Raw genomic sequence first — 24,451 nt, 5'->3', positions numbered from 1 at the left:
TTAGCCACATTTTACTTGCCAAAAAAAAAAAACCGATGAATCAAAACACTGAAAACAGAATACTCATGCATTAAAGTCTTTTAGGGGTTACATGATGAATGTAGAAAAGTAATAAGTCAAGTTATTGGTGTTCATTCTTCAATTCCCGATCCTTTAATTAATGTCTATTCCTCAATTCCTGATCCTTGAATTAAGTTCATAGATGAGCCCCTAGATCATAATATAGTTGTGACATGCTCGTGTTTCATCAAGATAACTTGCTCATGGAACAAACTGTCTATTGATTTCTTTCCCCCCTCTTCAAGGATCACTAAAGACTAGTTTTATTATCCGAGTGATTAACTTCATGTTATGTGTGTCCTGTTGTCTAACCTAATGACTGAGTACAAAATGTAGTGTATTGAACTGATGACTGATGGCTGATGTTTCTTCTACAAGTGGGGGAAAAAAAACATTTAGAAATATTACATACTGCCAAAACCAAACCCTTGATTAACACTAGTAAAGAAGGGTAACAGTCCCTTTATCTGGTAACTCCATATGCTGTACTCGAACACGTCCAAGGCAGAAAAAGTACCAATTTGATGATGTGAAAAATCAAATGCTTCTGTCTGTACAAAGCTGTTGTCCAGTTGTAATTGAAGAATACCTGAAGATCATTACCAGCATGACCTCTCCGATAGAATGCTATGTATCACTACATCCATAGCTGCCCAGCTAAGTGAGAAATGGTACAGTTTGCATTCTAGCTTCAGTGTCTCAAATGTGGCTTCTGCTCTAGCTTTCCTTTCGCAGGCCCTTGAGTTGGAATATGACTGATTAACCATATTAAAGCTACTCCTACCAAGGCTCCGGATAGATGTGCTATGTGGTTGACATTAGCAAAATTTCCATATGAATCCCCTGCCATCCGTGCTGATGCTTGTGCAGCTTCCATGACCTGCACAGCTCCAAAAGCACACATTACTCAATCCAACAAATTACTGTGGCAGTGGTAAAAAGCACCTAGAGCTCAGGACATCAACAGCACAACAAGCACAAATTACTGATATCATACCTTTTCAAGTACAAATTGACCTAATATAAAAACTTCCAGTATTTTCTGCCAATTCCAGCTGATCTGCATGAAACAAAGGGCTGCTGATTTTACATAAATATACAGCAAAAGAAGACCATGCAAGTTATGGTCCATGAGATTCCCATCGTTCACATCAATCAGGTTCAGGTTACATCACACAATATCTTAACACAATCACAACACTTACAGACAGCAAATGCAATGAGATACAGGCTTAAAGTTAAAACAATTATAAATATCCTTTTTTTCCTTTTTCCAGAGAATGCAGATCAAATTCAAAGAAACACAAGGTCATACATAGACCTGAAGATACATGATGCATACCTTAAATGCAAAGAGTTCAAATTTTGGGGGGAGAAAAACAGCAATGTGAGGCATATTCGGAAGGAACTAGTGGAAAAGTTGACCCTTTAAAGCTTACACGACCGCATAAAGAGCTTGCTCATAATTATGTACTTTATTTGTAACCTTCCCAGGGGATGCTTTGATAACAGTTTATCTGTTTGACACTTGAACCTATAATTCTTTATGTAATAGCAACTCCTTTGGCAAAAAGGAATAATGTGCCAGTCACTATAACTATGGTTCTTATTCAAATGACTAGCTTGTGTGGGAGATTCTCCCACTCCAGGAGTCTGTGTGGAATCTAAAGCTTAGTGGGTGTTTCAACATTTTGAAAGAATTATCCCTATGAGGAACAATCTCACAATACATCATGAGCTCTTCAATGAAACCTCTGAGAAACACATGCAACAGTCCACCTAATAGTTTATAAGAACTTGCCAAACTTGAGATCTTTGTTAAAACTCTAAGAAACATTATAAGGTTTCAAAAACATTGATTGAATTGGATTTGTAAGTTTCAAAGAGGCTAGAAAAGAGTCGTCCTGCTAGGGAGCTCATGGGGCTGATGTTGGCAACATAGTTGAGGCCTGAGGGAAACTCTGAAATAAATGGACATGAAATGGAAGCTGCAATTTTGGAGAAGAGGGAAACAAAAATGCAATATCATTAAGGGGTGGGAGAGGACAGGTATCACATGAAGTACCATGTTAAATAATGTCTATTGATCCATAGAGCACAATTTCATTACAACTCTGATTTAGAAAGAGAAAACCATACCTTAACAAGTACACTTATAGCAAAGAGCCCAAAGACTGCTCCTGATGCACCTACAGAAACTACTGTTCGTGGAAGAATCAACCATGAAACGAGATTTGCTCCAGCCCCTGTAATAAGGTAAGATATCCATAGAGCAAATCCCCCTTCTTCCTCCTCCACTAGCTTACCTACACAATGTAAAAACAGCTTCCATGGTCACTTGTCAAGAGCTTTTTCCAAAATGAAATATTTTTGTTTTTGTAAAGCCCTGTTACAATACGTACCAAAAATGTACAAAAAGAACAAATTGCTGGATAAATGGCTCCTGCAGAACGGCAATATTTAGATGAGTTTGAACACTCAACTTGATTGAAAGCTTGCACAAGAGCAATGAGAAAAGGATCAAAGTAATATATGTAAGACCTCTAGCAAGAAACTATAGCCAAGTGCTATAAGGACAAAATCTTACATGGTATCACAGGCCAACCCAAGCTTCAGAACCCTAGGGCACACAACTTTAAAACAAATCTACATGCTATTTTATAGCCAAAAAGCTTTCTAAAGAAAGGGGAGAGGTCTTGCCAGTTTAAGTGACAAAACATTGCTGTAAAGAACTGGTACCACTTAGGCCAGCCATGGTACAAATACAGAGCTTTAACAAAATTCAGCTGCACACAATCAGATAAAAGTTGAGAAAGAACGCCACTCAGAGTCAAAAAGATCAAAAGAAATGAGGGTACAAATGAAGGTGCCAAATGCAGTACCTTAAACATATGATCAGCAACAAAAATGCCAAGATTCAAAAGTAATAGCCAATATATTGACTGCACTTGCTTGTGGGTATGACCCGAACTCTCAAGCTCCAACTGTGAAGTTAATCCTGACATGAAAAAAATCTGAGATTATACATATGACTAAGAGTGCCGTGACAGTAACTGCTTCAAAATCCAGCTAGTTCTAAGTGGATTCCAACTTTACAATGCAAACCATTGAGCCCAATAGTGCGAACAATTAGACGCTGCAGTCAATGATGGCTTCAAAAACTCAAGATGTAACATGATAGGTAGGTCAACCATAGTTGTCAGGTACAAAAGGTACGATATGGTATGGTACAATAAAATACAGTACTAAATGGTACCTTAAGATTTTATAAGGTACGGTACGATATTAGTACGAAAAAAGAAATAACTTGATTGTTTTGGACTAAAGATAATAGAATAGATATTTCAAGTCTAAATAGCAATGCTATAAGAGTATATAAGATGAGTACTTGAGGGTAACATGCCAAAACCTAATGCTGCATGCACAACATGCGCTACTGCTACCTACAACTTATAACTACATAGATGGGAGTGGATACATCATACATGCATGATCATACAAATAAGAGAAGTGTGGGCTTGAGAGAGAGAAGGTTGAGAGAATTTGTTTGAATCTCAAATAACCTAATCTCATGGGAGAATCATATTAATATAAGGAGCATTTAGCTCGTCCCAAAGTGCAGTTCGAATGGGAAAGATGTATCCATTAGGTTGATACCTTATGGTACTAATACGTAAGGTACGGTACCTAAAGTATGGATAGTATCAAACCTGTCATACGTGGTACTAGTGCAACTATGGTTGAGAGAGAGGAAGAGGCTAGAGAGAGAGAGAGAGAGAGAGAGAGGAGAGGCTTGAGAGAAAAAGAGGGTGTGAGAAGCTTGAGGGAGAGAGAGAGAGAGAGAGAGAGAGAGAGAGGCTTGGGGGAGAAATAAGAAAGAATAAAGAATAAAAAAAAGTTGTACACTTGAAGGAGAGTGGCCAAAAAGTGCCTATTTTTTTGTACTAAATCGTACGGCTGCATACCCTACCATACCGTACGGATCAGTCCGTACTACGTACGGAGACAACCCTGAGGTCAACTTGGCAGCAATCATGGGCAGGCCTGTCTGTATTGGGCTACATAGACACTACAAATCTGAATACCCTGAGATTATACTCAATAACTGCAAACAACTCAGCAATCCAGGTAATGGATCTCTGAGGGAAGAAATAATGGATGTCATCTAAGCAATTTCCCACTGCCAACTTCTTCACAACCTTCGCATGAGACCAAAAAAAGTTGATGGTCTTCCCATACAATACTGCATATGCACATATATATCATAAGGTATTTTCACCCAAAGACTTGCATATGAGCACATCATCCTATGAAATAGCTTAAGGTCCACAATAGCACAATGTACAAAATGAATGAGAATACCTTTGATTCATAGCATGCACATTTCTGGGTTTGCTTAAATGGATGATTCTGCTCATTGTGGCCTTTACTCTACTTTGGTATCACTGGAAACTTTTGGCAAGTGAATAGGATAAGCATCATCCAGAGTCTTTTATCTGTTAATTTTCACGTGCCAGTAATTATCATCTAGGAGTCCAACCACACTGAATCTTAAAATCAACCAGGGCTTTGTGGGTAGACCAAGACTAGATCTCTTGAAAAATCTCCAATCGTATCCAAAATTTTCTCACCTCAAACTCATCTTCTACTTGCAGGAATTCGTTAAGTACTTTGAATGTGAACAGGCTCTGGAATTGTTGGGTATTTGACTCACGCCTCATTTACGCCTACGCTCATATGGGAGTGTCGGTGATCAGTAGGACACTGAGGCACTTTTTACTCTCGGTAGGAGAGGTTTTTTCCCCCAGACTTATAGTCTTATTGTCGTACGTGCTTATGTTACACACTTATGGGCACTTAGTGTGTGTCGGGTGTGAACACCCCCTACAACCCTAAGGTTTAAGGGTTGTACTTTGTACTTTCTGTTTACACTCTTTCAGTCTATTCCCTTTGGGTGTCGTGCTTCACTCTGTCTCTCACTCTCACACTGTCTACTGAATCTCAGCTGCACCTCGATCCTTCCATCTCACATTTGGTATCAGAGCTCAACTCTGAGCTCACCACCTGTCTGCAATCTGCAGCGCCCAGCTCCAGTCCCCAGCGCCACCTGTCAGCTGAAGGCGCCGCCTGTTCCTGCCCAGTCCTGCCTGCGCCTGTCAGTCCGCCAGCGCGCAGCTCCAGCCGACTCCTCTGCACAGCACGCCACCCGCCAGTTGCAGCTGCCGCCTCCAAAGGCCCCGCCAGTCCCTGCGAGTGCTGACGCTGCTCCTGCAGGCGCCACCTCCTGAACGTGCAGCTGTCCGCCACCAGGTTCACCAGTCTGTTCCTGTGCGCAAACATTGCCTCGGGATCCGTGCCCGTCATTAGTCAGCTGCAATCATTCTGCAGAGGTAAAATTTTGCATTTTTTAATTCAAACACAGGAGTTCGTGCAGAAGCAAAGTCAGTTTTCTGCCTTGGGACACGTGCTTGTGTCTGTGACAGACACATTGAATGCACATTTTGGGGTATTTGTGACAGAAATTTTGGGGATTTTGATATAACAGTGTGGCTGAGCACTGTTTGCACCTTGGGAAGCGTGCATTAAAAGACAGTTTTTTAACAGAGTACGTCCTTGCACATTAATTGCAGAAGTGTGTTTGCTGCAATTTCTGGAAATTTGCAGATTTCCAATCCTTACTGCTTTGACATTGCTCATTTGTCTTTGGAAATTTGTCATCATGGCAAATCAGGGAGGTGATGTCTTTACATATGTATCCAAGGAAGACAGATTGGACGGAAACAATTACTCGCTATGGTCATTCATGATGAAGAATGTATTAGTGGCCAAGAATTTATGGGATTATGTCAGTGGAGAGGAAACTCGACCGGGAGTTGTAGCTCCCGTTACTCCTCCTCCCCATGGCCTTGTCGCTGATTGCTCTGGCAGTTCAGCGGTCCATCATCCCTCACATTCGTTCAGCATCTTCTTCACGAGATGCATAGTTGACTTTGGAGCATATGTTTGCAGGAAAGAATGAGACTCGGATCTCTTTCTTGAAGAAAGAGTTGGAAACTTTGAAGATGCATGAGAGTGATTCTATGCAGGATCACTTAAATAAGATTCAGGACTTGAGTATTTTTCGAATGTAGATGAGTATTTTTCCAATGCACAGTTGATATCCACCACCTTGAATTCCTTACCTCCTTCATACTTGTCTTTTCATACTGCATTGAACCTCACCATGAGGATTGCTCAGCACCCACTCACTTTTATTCAGCTGGTTAGTTTGCTTCTAGAGGAGGAGCAAACAAGAAAAAATAGTGGTGCGGATGCTATAGTCTCTGAGCAGGCTTTTGTGGCAAGACAGAAAGGCAAAAACAGCAAGGTGAAAAATGCTCCACAGAGTTCTGGTACTTCGCGCACATCGCAGAATCAGACACAGCCACTATATCACTGAGTGCAGGAAGCGTATTGCCAAAGAGAAGAAGAAGGAGTCAAGAATGTCTGTTTCTACTACTCCTTCCACTGCTAGTGAGTCCGCGTCCTTTGTTATGGACAGGGACTATTGTTTTTACACTTGCAGTTATGACATCTCTTGGGCCGATAGAGCACTTAGCTCTACAGAGGATGCTGACACTTGGTTCTTTGACAATGGTGCTTCTCGACATATTACATCTCGCAGAGATTTGTTTGCTTCAGTTAGTGCACCTCCCGTTGGGAAATCGATACAGTGTGCCAATAATGCATCATACCCTGTTCGTGGTATTGGGGAGATTCAGCTCACAGCCATTGATGGCTCTATTCTCCGCCTGCAGGATGCTTTGTTTGTGCCTGGAATCAAGAAGAATTTACTTTCTATTTCTTCTTTGGCACGTTGTGGTTTGCAGGTAACATTTGATGATGACCGTTGCATGGTTAGAGATAAAGAACGCATGACTTTGGTCTTGACAGGATCTTTGTGTCATGGTTTATATGAGTTGGATACTCTTTTAGTAGATCAAACAACATACTTGACATCCACTCTTACTCCTGCTATGATACAGGCGGAGTTATGGCATGCTCGTTTGGGGCATGTAAACTTTGGCAGCTTGATGCTTTTGCAGCGTACTCAGATGTTGGATGGGTTACCTCTCTTGGAGAGACCTCTTGAGTACTTATGCGAGGGATGCATTTTAGGGAAAATGCATTGTTTCTCATTTCCTCGTGATGTTGCTTTCAGAGCAACAACCAGATTGCAGTTGGTGCATTCAGATGTTTGTGGGCCTATGCAAACAATGTCATTGGGCGGTTGTTATTATTTTGTGACATTCATTGATGACTTTACACGTTTTTGCTGGGTCTACTGTTTGAAAAAGAAGTCAGAAGTGTATGATGCATTTTTGGCTTTCATTGCACTTGTTGAAAATCAATCTGGATGCAAGATTAAGACTCTCCGTTCAGACCGAGGGGGGGAATACATGTCCTCTATGCTGAATTCTTTTTTGCAGCAGAAGGGCATAGTCCATCAATATACTACTGCCTATACTCCATAGCAGAATGGGGTAGCAGAGAGGAAGAATCGGTCACTCATGGAGATGGCCAAATGTATGCTGAAGGCAAAAAGCTTGCCTCATAGTTTTTGGATGGAAGCAGTCATGTGTGCTTGCCATATTTTGAACAGATGCCCTACCAAAGCCTTGAAGACCATCACACCTTTTGAGGCTTGGAACAGCCGTAAACCTTCTATTGGTCACTTTCGTACCTTTGGGTGTCTTGCCTATGCCCATATTCCACAGGTACTTAGAAAAAAGTTGAACAAGAAGGCTGTTAAGTGCATTTTTATGGGATATAGCAATGAGAGCAAAGGCTACAGACTCTATGATCCCGTTACAAAGAAGGTTTTTGTCAGCACGGATGTTGTTTTTGATGAAAAATCAGAATTATCCTTGGCTGGTTTGGACACATATCAGGCTGCCCGTGATGTTTTTGAAGGGCTGCTGCCCATTACTTTTGGTGATTCAGCTGGAGCTTCAGAAAATGAACCTAATGTTCAGCCAGTTGCTCCTATGGAAAGTGCAGAAATTCAGCCATTGGCTGATCGGAATATTCAGCATAATGCTGAAACTGAAATTCAACAAGAGCTTGCACACAGTCAGGATGCTAAACAGCTACCTAGATGGTATTTGCAGACTATGCAAGATAGTCCTTTGGATGCACCCATGGCTGGTCGTACTAGAAGGAAAACTCGTTTGCATGATTCAGCACATACCATGGAGTTTATTATGGCAGCAAGTACTTTTAATAATGAAGAGCCTGAATGTTATGAGGATGCACAACACAGTGTGCATTGGATGGCAGCTATGCAAGCTGAATTAGATTCTATTACTAAGAATCAAACTTGGGATTTGGTGTCCTTGCCATTTGGGAAGAAAGCCATTGGAACGAAATGGGTCTACAAACTGAAAACGAAAGCAGATGGATCCATTGATAAATACAAAGCACGGCTTGTAGCTAAAGGCTACGCACAGAAAAAGGGCATTGATTATGAGGAAACATTTGCTCCTACTTCCCGTATGACGACCATCAGGTCTATGATTGCTTTGGCTGCACATTATGGTTGGACAATGCATCAGCTACATATCAAGACTGCATTTTTACATGGGGAACTTCAGGAGGAAGTTTATGTACAGCAGCCCATTGGTTTTGCAGTTGAAGGCTCAGAACATTTGGTATGCAAGCTCAAAAAGGCACTATATGGTTTGAAACAAGCTCCTAGAGTTTGGTATGCAAAAATAGATGCTTTCTTGCTTGGTCAGGGGTTTTTAAACAGCTCATCTGAGTCTACCCTTTACGTATGTAAAGAAGGGGGATCTATGCTGATTATATGTCTTTATGTTGATGACCTTTTGCTCACTAGAACACATGCTGATCAAATTTCAGCATTCAAACAAAATTTGCAGCAAACTTTTGACATGTCTGACTTGGGAGTTTTGCATTACTACTTGGGCATCCAATTCATACATAATGCTCGAGGTATTGAGCTATCACAGTCAAGGTATATTGGGCAGCTTCTTGAGAAGTTTGGCTTACAGGATTGCAAGCCAGTTTGTACCCCCATGGAACCTGGACTGAAACTGTCATTACATGATGACAGTGATTTGTTTGATATATACACATATGCTCCTGCAGTTGGATGTCTTATCTATCTATGCAACACTAGGCCGGACATACAGTTTGCAGTTTCAGCTTTGAGCAGGTATATGCATCAGCCACGTATGTCACATTGGCAAGCTGTCAAGCGTGTTTTTCGCTACTTGCAGGGTACTCGATCTCTTGGGTTGCTTTATGCCAAGGAGGGACCACTGCAGTTACATGCTTACAGTGATTCTGATTGGGCTGGTGATTATGATACACGTCACTCCACTAGTGGCAATTGTTTCTTTCTTGACTCTTCTTGCATTTCTTGGCTTAGCAAGAAACAATCCACTGTTGCCACATCGTCATGTGAAGCTGAATACAAGGCAGCTTTCACTACCACAGTTGAATGCGTATGGCTTAGACGCTTGCTAGTTGATTTGGATGTATCTGTCACGGAGCCTACTCCTTTGTTCACTGACAGTCAGAGTGCCATTGCAATGGCACGGAACCCAGTGTTTCATGCCCGCACGAAACACATTGAGATCCATTATCACTTTGTCAGAGAGAGGCTACATGCAGGTGATATCAGCCTTGTCTATTGTCCTACCACCAGTAATGTGGCAGACATCTTCACCAAAGCTCTTCCTCGTAACAAATTTGAAGCATTTTGCGATGCTTTAAATTTGATATCCTTTGGTGGCGGATGATCCTTGTACTCTTGATCACTCTTCACTCCAGGGGGGTTTGTTGGGTATTTGACTCACGCCTCATTTACGCCTACGCTCATATGGGAGTGTCAGTGAGATCAGTAGGACATTGGGGCACTTTTTACTCTCGGTAGGAGAGGTTTTTTCTCCCAGACTTATAGTCTTATTGTCATATGTGCTTATGTGCTTATGTTACACACTTATGGGCACTTAGTGTGTGTAGGGTGTGAACACCCCCTACAACCCTAAGGTTTAAGGGTTGTACTTTGTACTTTCTGTTTACACTCTTTCAGTCTATTCCCTTTGGGTGTCGTGCTTCACTCTGTCTCTCACTCTCACACTGTCTACTGAATCTCAGCTGCACCTCGATCCTTCCATCTCACATGAATGACCCAACTTTATATACTAGTCAAATGTCATGGAGTGAAAACACTAGACTAGCAGCCTAAGCTTATTCTAAAGTCCATGTAAAAACCATCTCATACTGCTGTAAAGAAAAAGATACCTGAAAGAGGAACTTCTTGAACTTGCTACTGTAACATGCAACAGTCTCATGAGACAGCCACTACATGCTCCCAATTGTGGCACACTCTCTCCATACAGTTCAAAGTAAATGCCTATAAAAGTGTCATCCGAAGATTTAGCCACAACACAAAAGCTGGGCAAGTGAACATCCACAACTGGGTGTGATCTCTCAGATAGAACTCCACAACTGACAACTGGTTACTGCAAAGCCAGTGAATCATTTCCTTTGAGCAAGAGAGAGTCTATTCACACACCCAAGTGTGCACTGATAGTTAGAGACACGTCATATTGCCACCCAAGTGTGCACTGAGAAATATCACACCTGCTGGACAAGGTGAAAATTTTCTGAATTTTCAGAAGCTTGTCATGCTCTTTTCCTGTCAATGCCCACTGGCTAGAAGAGGTGGCTAGAAGAGGAAAGCCACTATCTGTCAACTCAAATTGTTGAAAGGCAGATCTCTTGGGTTGCATGCAAACCAGCAAAACTTAATACAAAAATGGCTGCTGCAGAAAATGCAGCAGCTTTTAGAATATGCTGGCATTTGAGGCGGATCTGACACAAAATGCAAATCTGATGTTACAGGGACTGAGCTGGCCTGGGCAGGCTTAGACCCATCGCAGCAGTGCAGGAGTCAGCTGAAGGCCAGCAGGTGGCTGTTACAGAAGATGCAGGACTCTTTGGGGACAAGGCAATTGTGGAAGCTGAGATCTGAGTCACCCCTTCTGTGGGACAGTAGAGGGCTGTTGGGACTGACACGTGCAGGCTGCCTGGACTCCAGAAGAGGGAGAGAGGGCAGGTAAAATCCAAAAGACAGTATTGGCCAGCTGAAGACTGACTTTGATCCAATTCTAACCCAATGGAACACATGCTGGGAATGTGGAACATCAAGGCAAAGGGGAAGAAACAACACTAGAAGATAGGAAGGGGTTAATGTGTTGTCTGCTGAACTAAATCTTAACTGAGATCCCACTGTTTAACCATTAAAAAGGTCATTATGCCAGTTTAAATGTGCAAATCTTGGCAAATCATGTCCTCATGGTCTAGGAACCTTTCCAACAAGATCTTGGCTCATCCTGCTGGGAATGTGGAACATCAAGGCAAAGGGGAAGAAACAACACTAGAAGATAGGAAGGGGTTAATGTGTTGTCTGCTGAACTAAATCTTAACTGAGATCCCACTGTTTAACCATTAAAGAGGTCATTATGCCAGTTTAAATGTGCAAATCTTGGCAAATCATGTCCTCATGGTCTAGGAACCTTTCCAACAAGATCTTGGCTCATCCTGATGTCGAAACTCTGTGTCTCGTGGTGCTGACAGGTAAAATGCTGCCATGTCACAGTGCACTTTACAGGGCACATGTCTTTTCATAGTCAATTCCTTTGTCCTGCAAATCACAGAGCGATGACCTGCTGTGAGGCAACCCATAAAGTTCATTGTCTCTATGCTGTAGCAGACAATAGCAAATGAACACTTCTACCTGAAACTCAGCTTACACTTCCAAGGCTGGTCCTGGGCTTCAAGAGTATAAGCCCTTTAGCCTTCTAAAAAGTCTCTCTTGGGAGGCCACACGAGACCTCAAACTAGAGATCAGAGTCTTAGAATACAACCAAGAATTCCACTTCACACTCAGGGGTTACAGTGCTTACTCCTAGAGGACTACAGACTCTTTACAAAAACTTGAGGGTTCATTGCTGTGCATTGAGAGGTTTGTGCTTTTCTTTTCATTCATTAAAGTTGTGTTCTGTGAGCAGCTTTTGCAAATGAGGATAAAGTTTGGGATAAACTAGATGAAGTTGCAATACATACACCATTTCATGACCTCATCACCCCTCCATAACTTCCACAAGTGGTATACACAGTTCGAAATATCTCCCGTATTCTAGACCTTTCCACTAACAATTAACCATCCACCCACTTAAACATCTACTTCATATGCTAATTTTTTGCCCTTTTTCTCAAAAATTTCCTGATCTATCGTTTTAAATCTGAAAATTACCTGGATTAGAATTCCTCATTGACAAACCCTTTGTAAAATAATAATGTTGTGGTTTATATATTCCCAATGTACAAAAGTTAGAAACCTGTTGTAAGCCAAAGGTATAATTAATCAAAAACTTTCATACCTTTCTTTACACACTGCTTATTATTTAGCTTTCAGAATATCAATGAAGAAATGTCAACTGTATTATTACTAATATCAACATAAATTACTACGAACATTGTCTTTATTATTAACATATAAGTGAAATCTGAACACATGTGAAATCACTATAGCTTACAAACCAAAAGAGTGGACTACTATTTATACTAGATGTAGAATCATTTGTGCTTGTCACAATCATAAAGCAATGCTCTAAAGAATATAAAAGTAGAACTTTAACATCAAAAGCATCAGATTTCAAACAGTCAAAAAATCCCCAATGCCCAAACCAAACCCATTGAATGAGAAGGGCATGTTCCCCATACCTTTGAGCAGCAGAAAGATCTAGTAAACTAGACCCTTGGAAACCTCAAGGAGAGCACATCAGCCAAATGCTCAAGGAAACACCAAGTCATGAGTGTAAGTCTAGTTTGGATGCTCAGCACACTCCACTCAACTAAGAACAAAACTGCATCTAGCAGATAATCTTCCATCTTGCAAGCATCTCAATCAATGGGAGGAATTATGTCAAGAAGATGCTTACTACAACAGATTCCTCCATCTCAAACTAGAAGGGTTGGATCTTCTAAGGCAAACTCAACATGACTCCACAAATTGGAAAGATAAAACGTACACCTAGGATCCAACCTGCACACAAAAACACGACACAAGCTATATCCATAAACATGTAGGGAACGGACATCAAACTCACCTCCCAAGTCACCCCCAAGCCTGGGAGCTAGCAGCATGCTAGGTCACAGCCACATCCCAAGAATTGGCCTCCTATCCAGCCAGCCCACATCATCCCAATGTATGGATGCATAGGCCTATGGGCCAAGGGTCCAAGAGTGGTGATCACACAATAATCAGCACAATGGGGCCATGAGTCCTAAAAATAGGACTCAATTTCCCTAGCCTTGAAGTGCCCTTAGTGCATTCACACTAAGCAACTTCCTAATCACTATGATCAATGCTATTAGAGCCCGTCCAAATATTCAAGGATGTAGCACTTGACCCCTTATGAACGATTGTTGTCCTTGGCAATATCCTCAGAAATAAAGTGGAAAAAACAACTCTTCAATGAACATACCAACTCCCAAGTAGCCCCTACCTCCAGCGGTTGTTCCACTTAACCAAATACTCAAGATAAATGGTCCAAAGAATTGTTTAGCCTTATGGTCAAGAACCAATCCAAGCTCAAGTGAAGCATAAGGAGCAATGTCCTTGAGCTACAAGACTTCCTCAATCTAAACTATCAACTCAGCTTGTCCCAATTGTTCTTTCAAACAACTCACATCAAACACAATATGAACTCGGATCTCGAGAGATAAGTCAAGCTCATAAAAACATGCTACTTATCCTAATAATTTGGAAAGGACTACAATACCTCAAAGTTAATTCATAGCATTGTCAATAATTATTGAATCGGAGTCCTTTGGGACTTTAAGGTAAACCCACATGCCCTCTAAGATCTCTCAAGAAGTACAATGTTGGTTAGCATAAAACATAGCACAAACTTTAGCCATTTTAATTCTTTCCCTCACAATCGTCAACATATTGTACAAAAAGTCAAGCACAAACTATCTTTTTACCCCCTTGAGCTTGACGATAATCGGTGGTTTCGGCTCATAACCATACACATGTTAGTAGATATGTCAGCTCATGTATGAGTCTGAGTTGCAAAGGCTTGGGCACATTATTTAGGTTATTTAGGCATTTTTTATTGTGTCATTTTATGGTCATATTGGGCATTTATTGCTGGCCGACCAGCATTAAATGCTCGCCAACCTGACATATTTTATGGCTTTTATTTGTGCCTATTTATTCAGGGCTCCTCCTCCTCAGTTGGTCAGTTCACCACTTGGAGTTCCCATGGAGAGAGGTGCCAGTGCCGGTGCCCACGCAACCAATGACTCACTGTTGTATGCGATAGTCTCGTGTTTGATATATGGATTCCATTTCCCGAGCATACATATGAGTTCTTATCTATATTGTGTTCTTTCTTTCCCTTTCTCTTTTGTCTTGTGTTTCAGCAATTTATTACAGCTTATGTTTATGCTTCCATCGCTGCACTACTTCTGACATGGTATGTGTTTTCTTGCTGATTTCAGGACTGTTTTCACCCTTGCTGATCAGGTGACTGCTACTCCATACAGGCGACCTATTCTACCTGCGTTTTCTGCAGATTTGCCATCGCATACTGTCTACAACCCCTCTACTGCCTGTGTTTTCAGTTTTCAGGCTACTGCGACAATTTTTCAGCCTATTTGTGGCAGTACTCAACCTCCGTTTTGATGTTCCTACCTCCTTCTTGGCTGAAGGACTGTACTTTCAGGCCATTTTTGCTATTTTTTCTAATTTGTTGATTTTTTGCAGCAGCTTTTGTCTTCTTTTGGTCAGATTTTGGGTCATACTGTATGTGAACTCTTGTTTTTTGCAATCTATGCTCGTGTTTTGGCTGTGTTCCCTCTCCAAATACCTTCTCTTCTCTACTTCTCTTCTAAATTCTCTTTAAAAGCTTCAATTCTCACATGGTAAAGCCTTGGTGAAAATGCCTACAACATTTTCTTTTGTAAAAACATACATCAAGCTGATCTCTCCTACATAAGATTGTGAGAGTGCGCAACAAAAAGAGGAAAGTGAACACCGAGAGAAGACAAAGAGAACGCAAGAGAGAGAAGGAACAATGTGACTACAATGGCTGAAGGTACAAGGCTGCAACAATCAGCCCTAACACGCAGCTCTACATGTCAATGTGGGTGCCAGACGGTAGCAAGGGAATGAGAGAATAAGGAGGGCTAGCTGATCAGGAAGGATCAATGATGGATAATAAAAGTGGGAGGACAAGCTGTATATATAATAGTCGAAAAAGAGAGAAAACCCTAAATGTGGTCAAACCACTAAAAAATAGCCATAAGTGCATAAAAAGAAATGCACTTATGTGCCCTCCATCTAAAGTGTCTAAAACACATAAAATGACAGACAAAGACAATGTCCCAGCTCCTAATGTTCTCATATGACTCAGACTGAGGCTCAAACAGGAAATAACCACACAAGACACACGACTGCTAACACCCCCTCTCAGATCCCGGATGTGGCAACAGGCCAAAGGAGATGTGGATCCAAGGGTGGCAGGAAGAATGCCAATGCTCATGTAGTCCGTCGATGAAGAGAGCTAGTCAAGGAGCAAGACCCCCTCTCCACATAAAAAGCCAAGCAAATGGAAATCCACCAAAGGGCAATGGAAATGGAGAGGCCTTGAACAGATCACTCCAGAAAACTCCAATCAGGAATAAGTGAGCTAAGCCTCTAACCCAACTATGAGACAATAACAAGGAACTATCGAAGGCGCCATAAGCTACACAGAAACAACAGGGACCAACGGCCACAGAGAATGGTGACTCAATGACGAAGAAAAGGAGTAGCCACATAAAAGAAAGGCCCAAAGTAGATTGGAAACCCTGAAGAAACTCCTCACAATCCTAAGAAGTCCCCCTCTAAAACACAAAGAACAAGGAAATCCACAACTACATCACCAATATCGTCCCCTCTGAAAGAGATGGGAGCTACAAGGGAACCAGTAACAAATAACCTGAAGGAGAAATAGGACTCAATGCACCACTAGCAATGAGCCAAGGCTGCTCAAAGAAAGAGAGAATTAAAGAAGGCTCCTCCACATGATAAATGTGTAGAAACTCTAGCTCAGTGGAAATAGTGGGTGATAAAGTAGAGGTAGGCGAAGGCTCCGATGTGTTAGAGATCCCCAGGATAGGCAGTGATATGCAGCAGTTTTGTGTAGTGGAGTAGGCTGGATATCCACATGGCAGATTTCTGTGCAGTCCGAGTAGACATGACACATGGCAGTCTAGTCATTGCAAGTGCCACATGGCACAGCAGGAGAAGTCAGCCAATTTCTGTGCAATTGGTTGCATTTCATGCAGTCGACTTGCAATATTTTTAGTATTTCTTTTGGCCTATTTATTCTGCCCAGCCTCCACACACTTCCAAATATTTTTTATCACAGGTTTCTCGATTGCTGATCGTGGAGACTACTGCACATACTTTGAGGTTCACAGGTCATGAGATCTTCGAGGTGGAGACATACGTAAACATACACACTGCGCCCATGTACATATCTGCTTCCTTATACAACATTCTTCATTGCAAATTTTCTGTGTTCCAGTCTCTTTCTCTCTCTTCTCTCTATGTTCACTCTCAATCTTGGTCATACACTTTTGCACCGCTTCACTTTGACATGGTATTAGAGCATTGAAGGACTAACTAAGGGTGGTAACTAAGGGTGGATCCACCTAAAGAGGAGATTTCAACACAAGACAAGGCTACGTTTTCAGTGTTCAAGAGTGAGCAGAAGGGTTGCGCATCAAGACAAGGCTGAGGCAAGCATGGGCGTGCAAGAAAGGAGTAGAGTTGCTAAAGCTACTACTGATTTTTGCTGTTTGAGAAGGAAGAAGGCTGCGTTTTGGGCCTTCAAGTGCAAATTTTACCTTTTCATCAACTCTAGTGCGGGTGAAGAAGGAGCAGGACGAGCGGAGAAGAGCCCCAATAGGCTACATTAACACATTCAAAGGGGGTGCTTTTTGTGTGCTGTGCAAGCATTTTAGGTAAAGATGTCTTCTAAGACCGAGACAGAGTTTCAAGCCATCATGGACCAGAAGGTGCCCGTATTACCAGCTCTCCCATCAAATCCAAAGCTCGATGGCGAGAACCACCGCATCTGGCAGGTTATGATGCTTGCCATTTTGGAGTCCTTTGATTTGGCGGAACTTGTTACATAGGCAATCCATCGTCCTTCTTCAAGAGATGAGTCCAAACTCTCTACAAGTGATAAGTTGGAGTTGGCAAAGGCTCAGGCGCATTGGGACAAACTAAATGCTCGCATCTGCTCGTTTTTATTTCTCTCATGCACTACAGCTGTGATCTCCCATATAGAGCATTTAACGATGGCTCGGGAGATATGGCTGGAGCTTGATCAAATTTTTGAGACGGAAGAAGGCTGTGTTTTTCAGCCTTCAAGTGCAGATTTTACCTTTTCATCACCTCTTGCAGATGAAGGAGCAGGAGAGCGGTGAGGAGCCCTGGCAAGTTGTATTCTCACAGTCAAAGGCGCTGCTTTTTTGTTTTTCTGCAAGCATTGTAGGTGAAGATATCCTCTGAGGCCGAGACAGAGTTTCATGTGATTATGGACCAAAAGGTGCCCATCTTACTGGCTCTTCCATCAGATCAAATGCTCAATGGCGAGAATTATCGCATCCGGCAAGTCATGGTGCTTGCCATTTTGGAATCCTATGATTTGGCAGAGCTTGTTCTAAGGCTATTCTTCATCCTCCTTCGCAAGTCGGGTCCAGACTTTCTTCTAGTGACAAGGTGAAGTTGACAAAGGCTCAGGCACATTGGGATAAACTTAATGCTTGAATCTACTCGCTTTTATTTCTTTCATGTACTACAGTTCTTATCTCTCATATTGAGCATTTGACATGTCTTCTAAGGCTGAGATAGAGTTTCAGGTGATCATGGACCGAAAGGTGCCCATCTTACTAGCTCTTCCATCAGATCAAAAGCTCGATGGAGAAAAGTATCGCATCTAGCGAGTCATGATGCTTGCCGTTTCGGAGTCCTAGGATTTGGCGGAGCTTGTTTTAGAGGCTATTCATCATCCGTCTTCGCGAGATGAGTCCACACTCTCTTTCAGTGATAAGGTGGAGTTGGCAAAGGCTCAGACACATTGGAATAAACTCATCCTTCTTCGCGAGATGAGTCCACACTCTCTTTCAGTGATAAACGCATCCTTCTTCGCGAGATAAGTCCAAACTCTCTTTTAGTGATAAGGTGGAGTTGGCAAAGGCTCAGACACATTGGAATAAACTCTGCTCACATCCACTCATTTTTATTTCTTTCATGTACTACAACTGTTATCTCTCATATTGAGCATTTGACAATGGCCCGGGAGATATGGCTAGAGCTTGATCAAATATACAATCGTATGATCGTCATGAAGCGAGTTTCTTTGGGAAGTGCAGATGAGGACCCTAAGTTTCAACAAGTCATCTTCCATGCAAGAACATATTAACAAGCTGAGGCAGCTTCAGATCCAGGTGCAAGACGCAGGGAAGGTGATCACTTCTAAAGACATGGAAATAACTCTTCTTTCACAATTACCACCCCATTTTAGTGGTTTTTATTCCGTCTTGATTGCTTCAAGGTGGTCTAAGACTCCTCGGTGGGAAGAGTTGGTTCCTATGGTCTTGGACCAAAAGGAGCAATTGAAAGGGAGTGATGCTTCTAAATTTGGGGCTTTGGTTGGTTAATCCTCTCAAAAGAAGAGGAAGAACCAAAAAAAGTATAAGGAGAATAAATCCAAGAAGGACAAAGAAAAGGAGTCTACATGTCACATCTGTGGCAAAACAAGTCATTGAAAGAAGCATTGCCCCAACAAGGAGATGAAAGACAAGGAGAAGGAGAAATCTTCAAAGGATTCCAGAGCGGTGGTTGCTCCCTCATTAGTTGATTTCCTCCACTTGGAGGTGGTTGAGGATTCAACCCTGTCGGCTTTTGATGTTGTGTTGATGGCCCCATACACTCGGGAGTGGATTCTTGACAGTGGTGCCTCACAGCACATGACTCCTTCAATATTGCTCGTTTGCGGCCTTCGCATGGCCAGATTCTCATTGGTGATAATTTGTCTATTCCTATACAAAGACGGGGAGACATGCATCTTATTCCAGATGGGCAAGGTGGTACCCATACATCTAAGGTGCTTTATGTGCCAGCCTTGGGGTATCATCTACTTTCAGTGCACAAGATTTGTGCCCTCAACCTCTTGGTAGAATTTAATATGGATTCTTTTCGGATTCTTGATCATGGATCAAGACATGTTCTTTCCTCAGGATATAAGGAGAATGGAATCTATAAGTTGCGGTCTTCTTATGTCTTGACTTCTCTTCTTCTTACCTCCCAAACCCAGTCCAAGCTTTGGCATGCTCGGTCTGGTCACCTTAACTATGATTATCTTTGGAAGGCGTCCAAAAGGACAGCTTGTTTGAGGTTTTATGAATATCATGGTGAGCCAGTAGCCTTGTGTATCCTGCATCCGTGGGGAGCAAACTCGTGATATTGTTCCAAGCAAGGCTTGGAAGCGGTCTTCAACACCCTTGGAGCTTGTTTCTATCGATCTTTGTGGACCGATGAGGATGGAGTTTCTTAGAGGGAGTTTGTATTTCATGTTAATTGTGGATGATTAGAGCATGATGACATGGGCTTATTTCTTGAAGCTGAAATCGAAGACATTTTCAAACTTTAAGGATCAGTTGCTGTTTGAGGAGAACCGATCGAACCGGAAGCTAAAGACCTTACAAATGGATAAGGGCAGAGAATTTGTTTCTAATGAGCTTGCTCATTTTTGTGCACATCATGGTACTCACCAAGAGTTTGCCGATACAAACACCCCTCAAGAGAATGGCATATTGGAGCGGAAGAATCACAATGTGATCGAGATGGCCCGTACCATGATGAAGCATTGTTAGACACCTTAGTGTCTATGGGCTGAGGCTGAGGCTGTGGCTACTGCAATTCACATCCTTAATTGTTCCCCTACTTTTGCTATTGTTTATATGACCTCGTATGAGGTATACTTTGAGGCTAAGCCAAATGTTTCTTATTTCTGATTTTTTAGGTGTGATGCCTATGTTCACATTCCGAAGACATTATAGCATGACAAATTTAAAGCGGCTTCCAAAAGACAGGTGTTTGTGGACTATAGCTCGCAGTCTCAAGGCTACCAATTGTATAATCCCGTTAAGCGGAATGTCTACACGAACCGTGATGTTAGGTTTATGGAAGTTCCAACCTCTGAGGGGGGTGAGGAATACCATGTTCTTGGAGATCCCCGTGATAGCTGCCCCAATTCGACTGTTCCTCTAGAGCCGGTGTCTCTTGAGGACTCTTCTTTGGATGAGGAGCTTAGTTCTCAGCCACCGGATTCACTGATTGCTCCCCCGCCATCAATGGGCCTTCTAGAAACTTCAACAAATGGAGAGCGACGAAAACCTCCTCCTCATTGGGCTCGTGACACTCTTCGTGATGCCGGGATTGAGGGGATCCCTAAGGAGTGGCAGCCGCAAGATGACCCGTGGCGTTCTCGAAGAAACCAAACACACCACACTGAGCTTGTTTACACTAATTACTGTTTGATGACTTGTGTTATGCAAGATTGTGAGCCTGCCTCCGTAAAGGAGGCTTTACAGCATGATCTTTGGCGAAAAGTGATGGAGCAAGAGTTGGAGTCGATTGAGAGGAATGGCACTTGGTCTCTTGTGGCAAAAAAGATCATTGCAGTCAAATGGGTCTTCAAGACCAAGTACCGCAATGATGCACATTGGACAAGCACAAGGCCCACCTTGTTGCCAAAGGTTTTGCACACCACCCAAGCATTGATTTCCATTATACTTTTGCCCCTACAGCTCGAATAGCTACTGGATGAGACTATTTCCCTAATCTATTGCAAGACAGAGGACAATCTTGCATATTTGTTTACCAAGGCGCTTCCTCAGGCTTAACTTCAACAACACTCCAAATCCCTTAGCCTTCTACCGTGTCCAGGATCTGAGAGGGGGTGTTAGACCTAGACATTCCATGGACAGGCAGGAGCAACAAGAGCAACAAGCAACACATGGCAACAAGCAAGTGACACATGGCACTTGACGTAGCAATGAACACATGGCAGCTAACGCGGCAATTGGATAGATTGGTCGGACAGTTCTGTTGTCCATTGGCTGCATTCTATGCAGCCAACCTGGTATCTCTGGGTATTTTTGTTGGGCTATTTATTGGCCCTAGTTCTGCAGTCTTGACTAGTTGTGCTCTCGGTTTTCAAGCTAGAGACCGTGGAGACTACACTCAAGCCTGACGGAGATTGAGATCTTTGAGGTAGAGACATACGCAAACATTCTCTTTTCACCTGTGTATATGCATCCTTATACAGCATTCTTCACTACAGATTTTCTTTTTTTTCTTTTTTTGGTAAGCAACAAATGGAAAAACAGTCCTCAATACATTATGTACATCCCACTTAACAGCGCTCCATACAAAAACGTGTACAAGGACATTGGGTGATTGATGCAGCTGGCATTCATCGATCGGGCGGAAGCTTGTGTAGCTTGTCCGGATTCCGAGTGTACTCCCTGTCGCGCTCGTCGTCGCAGACGATGAATTTCGGGTGGGCCTCGCTGGCACGGGTGCTGCCACGGTCCTGGGTCAGCTTCTCCACCACATGGCCCTCGCGGTGGGCGGAGCGTTGCCGTCGCCACTCAACATGGTCACCGACATGGATGTCCTGATCTGCCGGGTTGGTGACAGTGTGAATGTCCTGATCTACTGCTATCGCTGGCTCTGTCGCCGCCACCACTGCCGCCGCCGCTACTCGACATGTCTTCCTGCAGTTTTAATATTACCTGCGAACAGAAAACTATCGCAGACAAACCAGGTAGTATTTTCGCCCTCTCTCTTAACTCCTCCCTCAGCGCACACACACACACTCTCTCTCTCTCTCCTTCACTACAGATTTTCTATGTTTCACTCTCTCTCTCTCTCTCTCTCTCTCTCTCTCTCTCTCTCTCTCTCTCTGTGTTCACTCTTTGTCTTGGTCATTCGCTTCCACATTGCTTCACTCTGACAAATCCCACTTATACATGCTGCAAAAAATGCATGCAATCCCAGCCATGTTCCTATTGCCAAACCCTCTCATCATATGGCTAATTAGACAACTCAGTTGTGCCTTTGTCGAGTTAGCCTCATTACACTCATTCTACAACCTTTACTACTACACATCCTCTTTGTAGTGTGCTCATGAATCCACCTTACAAGGAATTCCTATCGCACTCCATTCCTTCAAATCATCCTTCTCCTAGCACTCACATTCCCATTGTTACAACCAAGAATGCATTACTTGCTTCAACAAGTCAAATTTCCAACTTGATTGAATCTCATGTGGCAGGTGCTTCGGTCTCAAGGACTTTGGGAACTTGTCCAAAGGTTAGAGGCACACCTTGATCCTCGCATCTCCCACCTTGATCTTGTCCACCAACAATGGAGAGAACGTGCCACGTAATGCTACAACAAATGTTGAGTTGATGCAAGACTGATGCCCAAATTTTACTCTCAATTGCACAATGATTCCCTTATACATCTATTTGTTGGCTCATCTTACCAACCACTATGTGATACAAGATCATACACAACCCATACATCTTAGTCATGGGCCCCAAGGGTTTACTACTAAGGGGATGATCCAAAAATCAAGATGGCCAAAATCCTATGATTACTCCCTGACTTTGGCACCATTGCCCAACAAAGTCAAATGACTGTCAAGTCACGTTACACATGGTTGCACGACCAAGTCCACAAGAAGCTACTGAAGAGAGGACCACTTCTTTCAAGTGGACTAAGGCATGGCAAGAACTCCAAGGAGCAGAAGGCAAGTCCCCCAAGGGCAAATCCTCTTCCATAGATGAAACCAATTGAGCATACAATAAGTTCTGAATCAAGCCAGCTTGAATAAATAATCAGATTCAACCAAAAACATGGCAGCTACGCTGTGAATGCTCCAGGGTCCACAATCTGCATACATATAGCTGAAATTTGCTGCACTCCTGAGAAGATGGGTCGTACCTAATTGGGCAATGAATAAATACAGCTTGTTTGGAGGAGCACTTTTTTCATGTTTCATCAGAATGTCTAAAAGCTCATGTTGCCACTTGTACTTCTGCAAGGCTGGAACTTTGAAGTTCGAAGGACATATTGCCACGTGTACTTCTGCAAAGTATGAGGGCCCTTCGTGCCTCTCTCTTGCCTTCTGCCAATTCATTAAGTTTTCAAGTAGCCATTGCGGGACTCAGATTGCCCAGCACTTTAGTGATTGCAACCATTGATTGGTCATCCCCGATGTTGCAACCATTCGCTCGCTTCCTAAAAACCAGTCTTAAAACAGCTGCAAGTTTGGCATCCCTTGTAACGTAGTTCATGAGCAGCAACAATCTAAAGCTCGGCTGAAGTCTTCTGTCATGTTGCAATAGCAGTATTTCTTTATCGATTGTATTTGTACAAATGTCCATTAGAGAGGCCACAGTGCGACCGCAGCACTCGCCTTGGGCGAAAATTCCTTTGGGCAGCAGCTTCTAAAGGGGACTGTCACTGTGATTATATGCTGCAAAGAATGCCGAAATTATGCCTTCCTTACAGTCATGGAGAAAATACGTTTCGAGTTGCACAAAAAGTCTTACAGGATTGCAAATGCGCCGACTACAATCTTAAACAAAAACCAGCTGAGGATCATATGAGAGCAATCAGTTCGCAGATTGAGAGATTGCTGATAAGGACTGACATGTGTTTCGAGAATAGATATGGCCAGCACTAGCATGTGATTGAATGTTACATTGAACGACTGTGTTATAAAACAAGGTGACTTACCCAGAGTCTCTGATCGAGAAGGGTTCTTCTGCCGAAATGTGGCGAAGATACGAGCTGAGTCTGCTGACACTGCCTGTGATGGACAGACCCGAATGAATGAATACCGAGCACTGAAGCCATGGTCATGTTTACTTTGTTTTCTGAGCCATGCTCATCTATACTCTTTAGTATCTCTTACATTTCATGAGGCACAAACCAGACCTTACATGCAAGCCTACATAGCAAGAAAAACACTGATGCCAACGATAGATTTTCCATAACAACTTTTATTAAGAATTTTTTATCATCCAAAAGTAGAAAAACAATTATAACACTGTTTTTGGAGACCATTAAGATTTTATAAAGCCAAAACTAGAAGGCTATGCTTGCAGCTTTGGAGTAATTACAAGCACATGTCATAGGATAACTTGCAAGGTCTTATAAAGGTTCTACTGGTGT

General features: G+C 42.6%; 1 protein-coding gene across 1 annotated transcript; it reads right to left on the bottom strand.

Annotated features, from left to right (window-relative positions):
* Positions 1-472: 472 nt before the first annotated feature.
* On the bottom strand, positions 473-24,247 carry LOC148010547 (Rhomboid-related intramembrane serine protease family protein). Its single transcript, XM_087671898.1, has 8 exons — positions 24,014-24,247; positions 12,389-12,473; positions 2,943-3,058; positions 2,761-2,846; positions 2,463-2,503; positions 2,200-2,366; positions 1,058-1,120; positions 473-940 (listed from the first exon to the last, which is right to left on the bottom strand). The coding sequence occupies exons 1-8, from the start codon at positions 24,137-24,139 to the stop codon at positions 752-754; spliced, it is 873 nt and encodes a 290-aa protein (XP_087528024.1). The 5' UTR covers positions 24,140-24,247; the 3' UTR covers positions 473-751.
* Positions 24,248-24,451: the final 204 nt, after the last annotated feature.

The sequence above is a fragment of the Lygodium microphyllum genome, chromosome 29 (assembly GCF_053477565.2).
Source record: "Lygodium microphyllum isolate KBCC chromosome 29, Lygodium_microphyllum_v1.1.10, whole genome shotgun sequence".
Lineage (NCBI taxonomy): Eukaryota > Viridiplantae > Streptophyta > Polypodiopsida > Schizaeales > Lygodiaceae > Lygodium > Lygodium microphyllum.
Note: the sequence above shows the minus strand (reverse complement) of the source record. Positions and strands in the feature narration are given on the sequence as shown.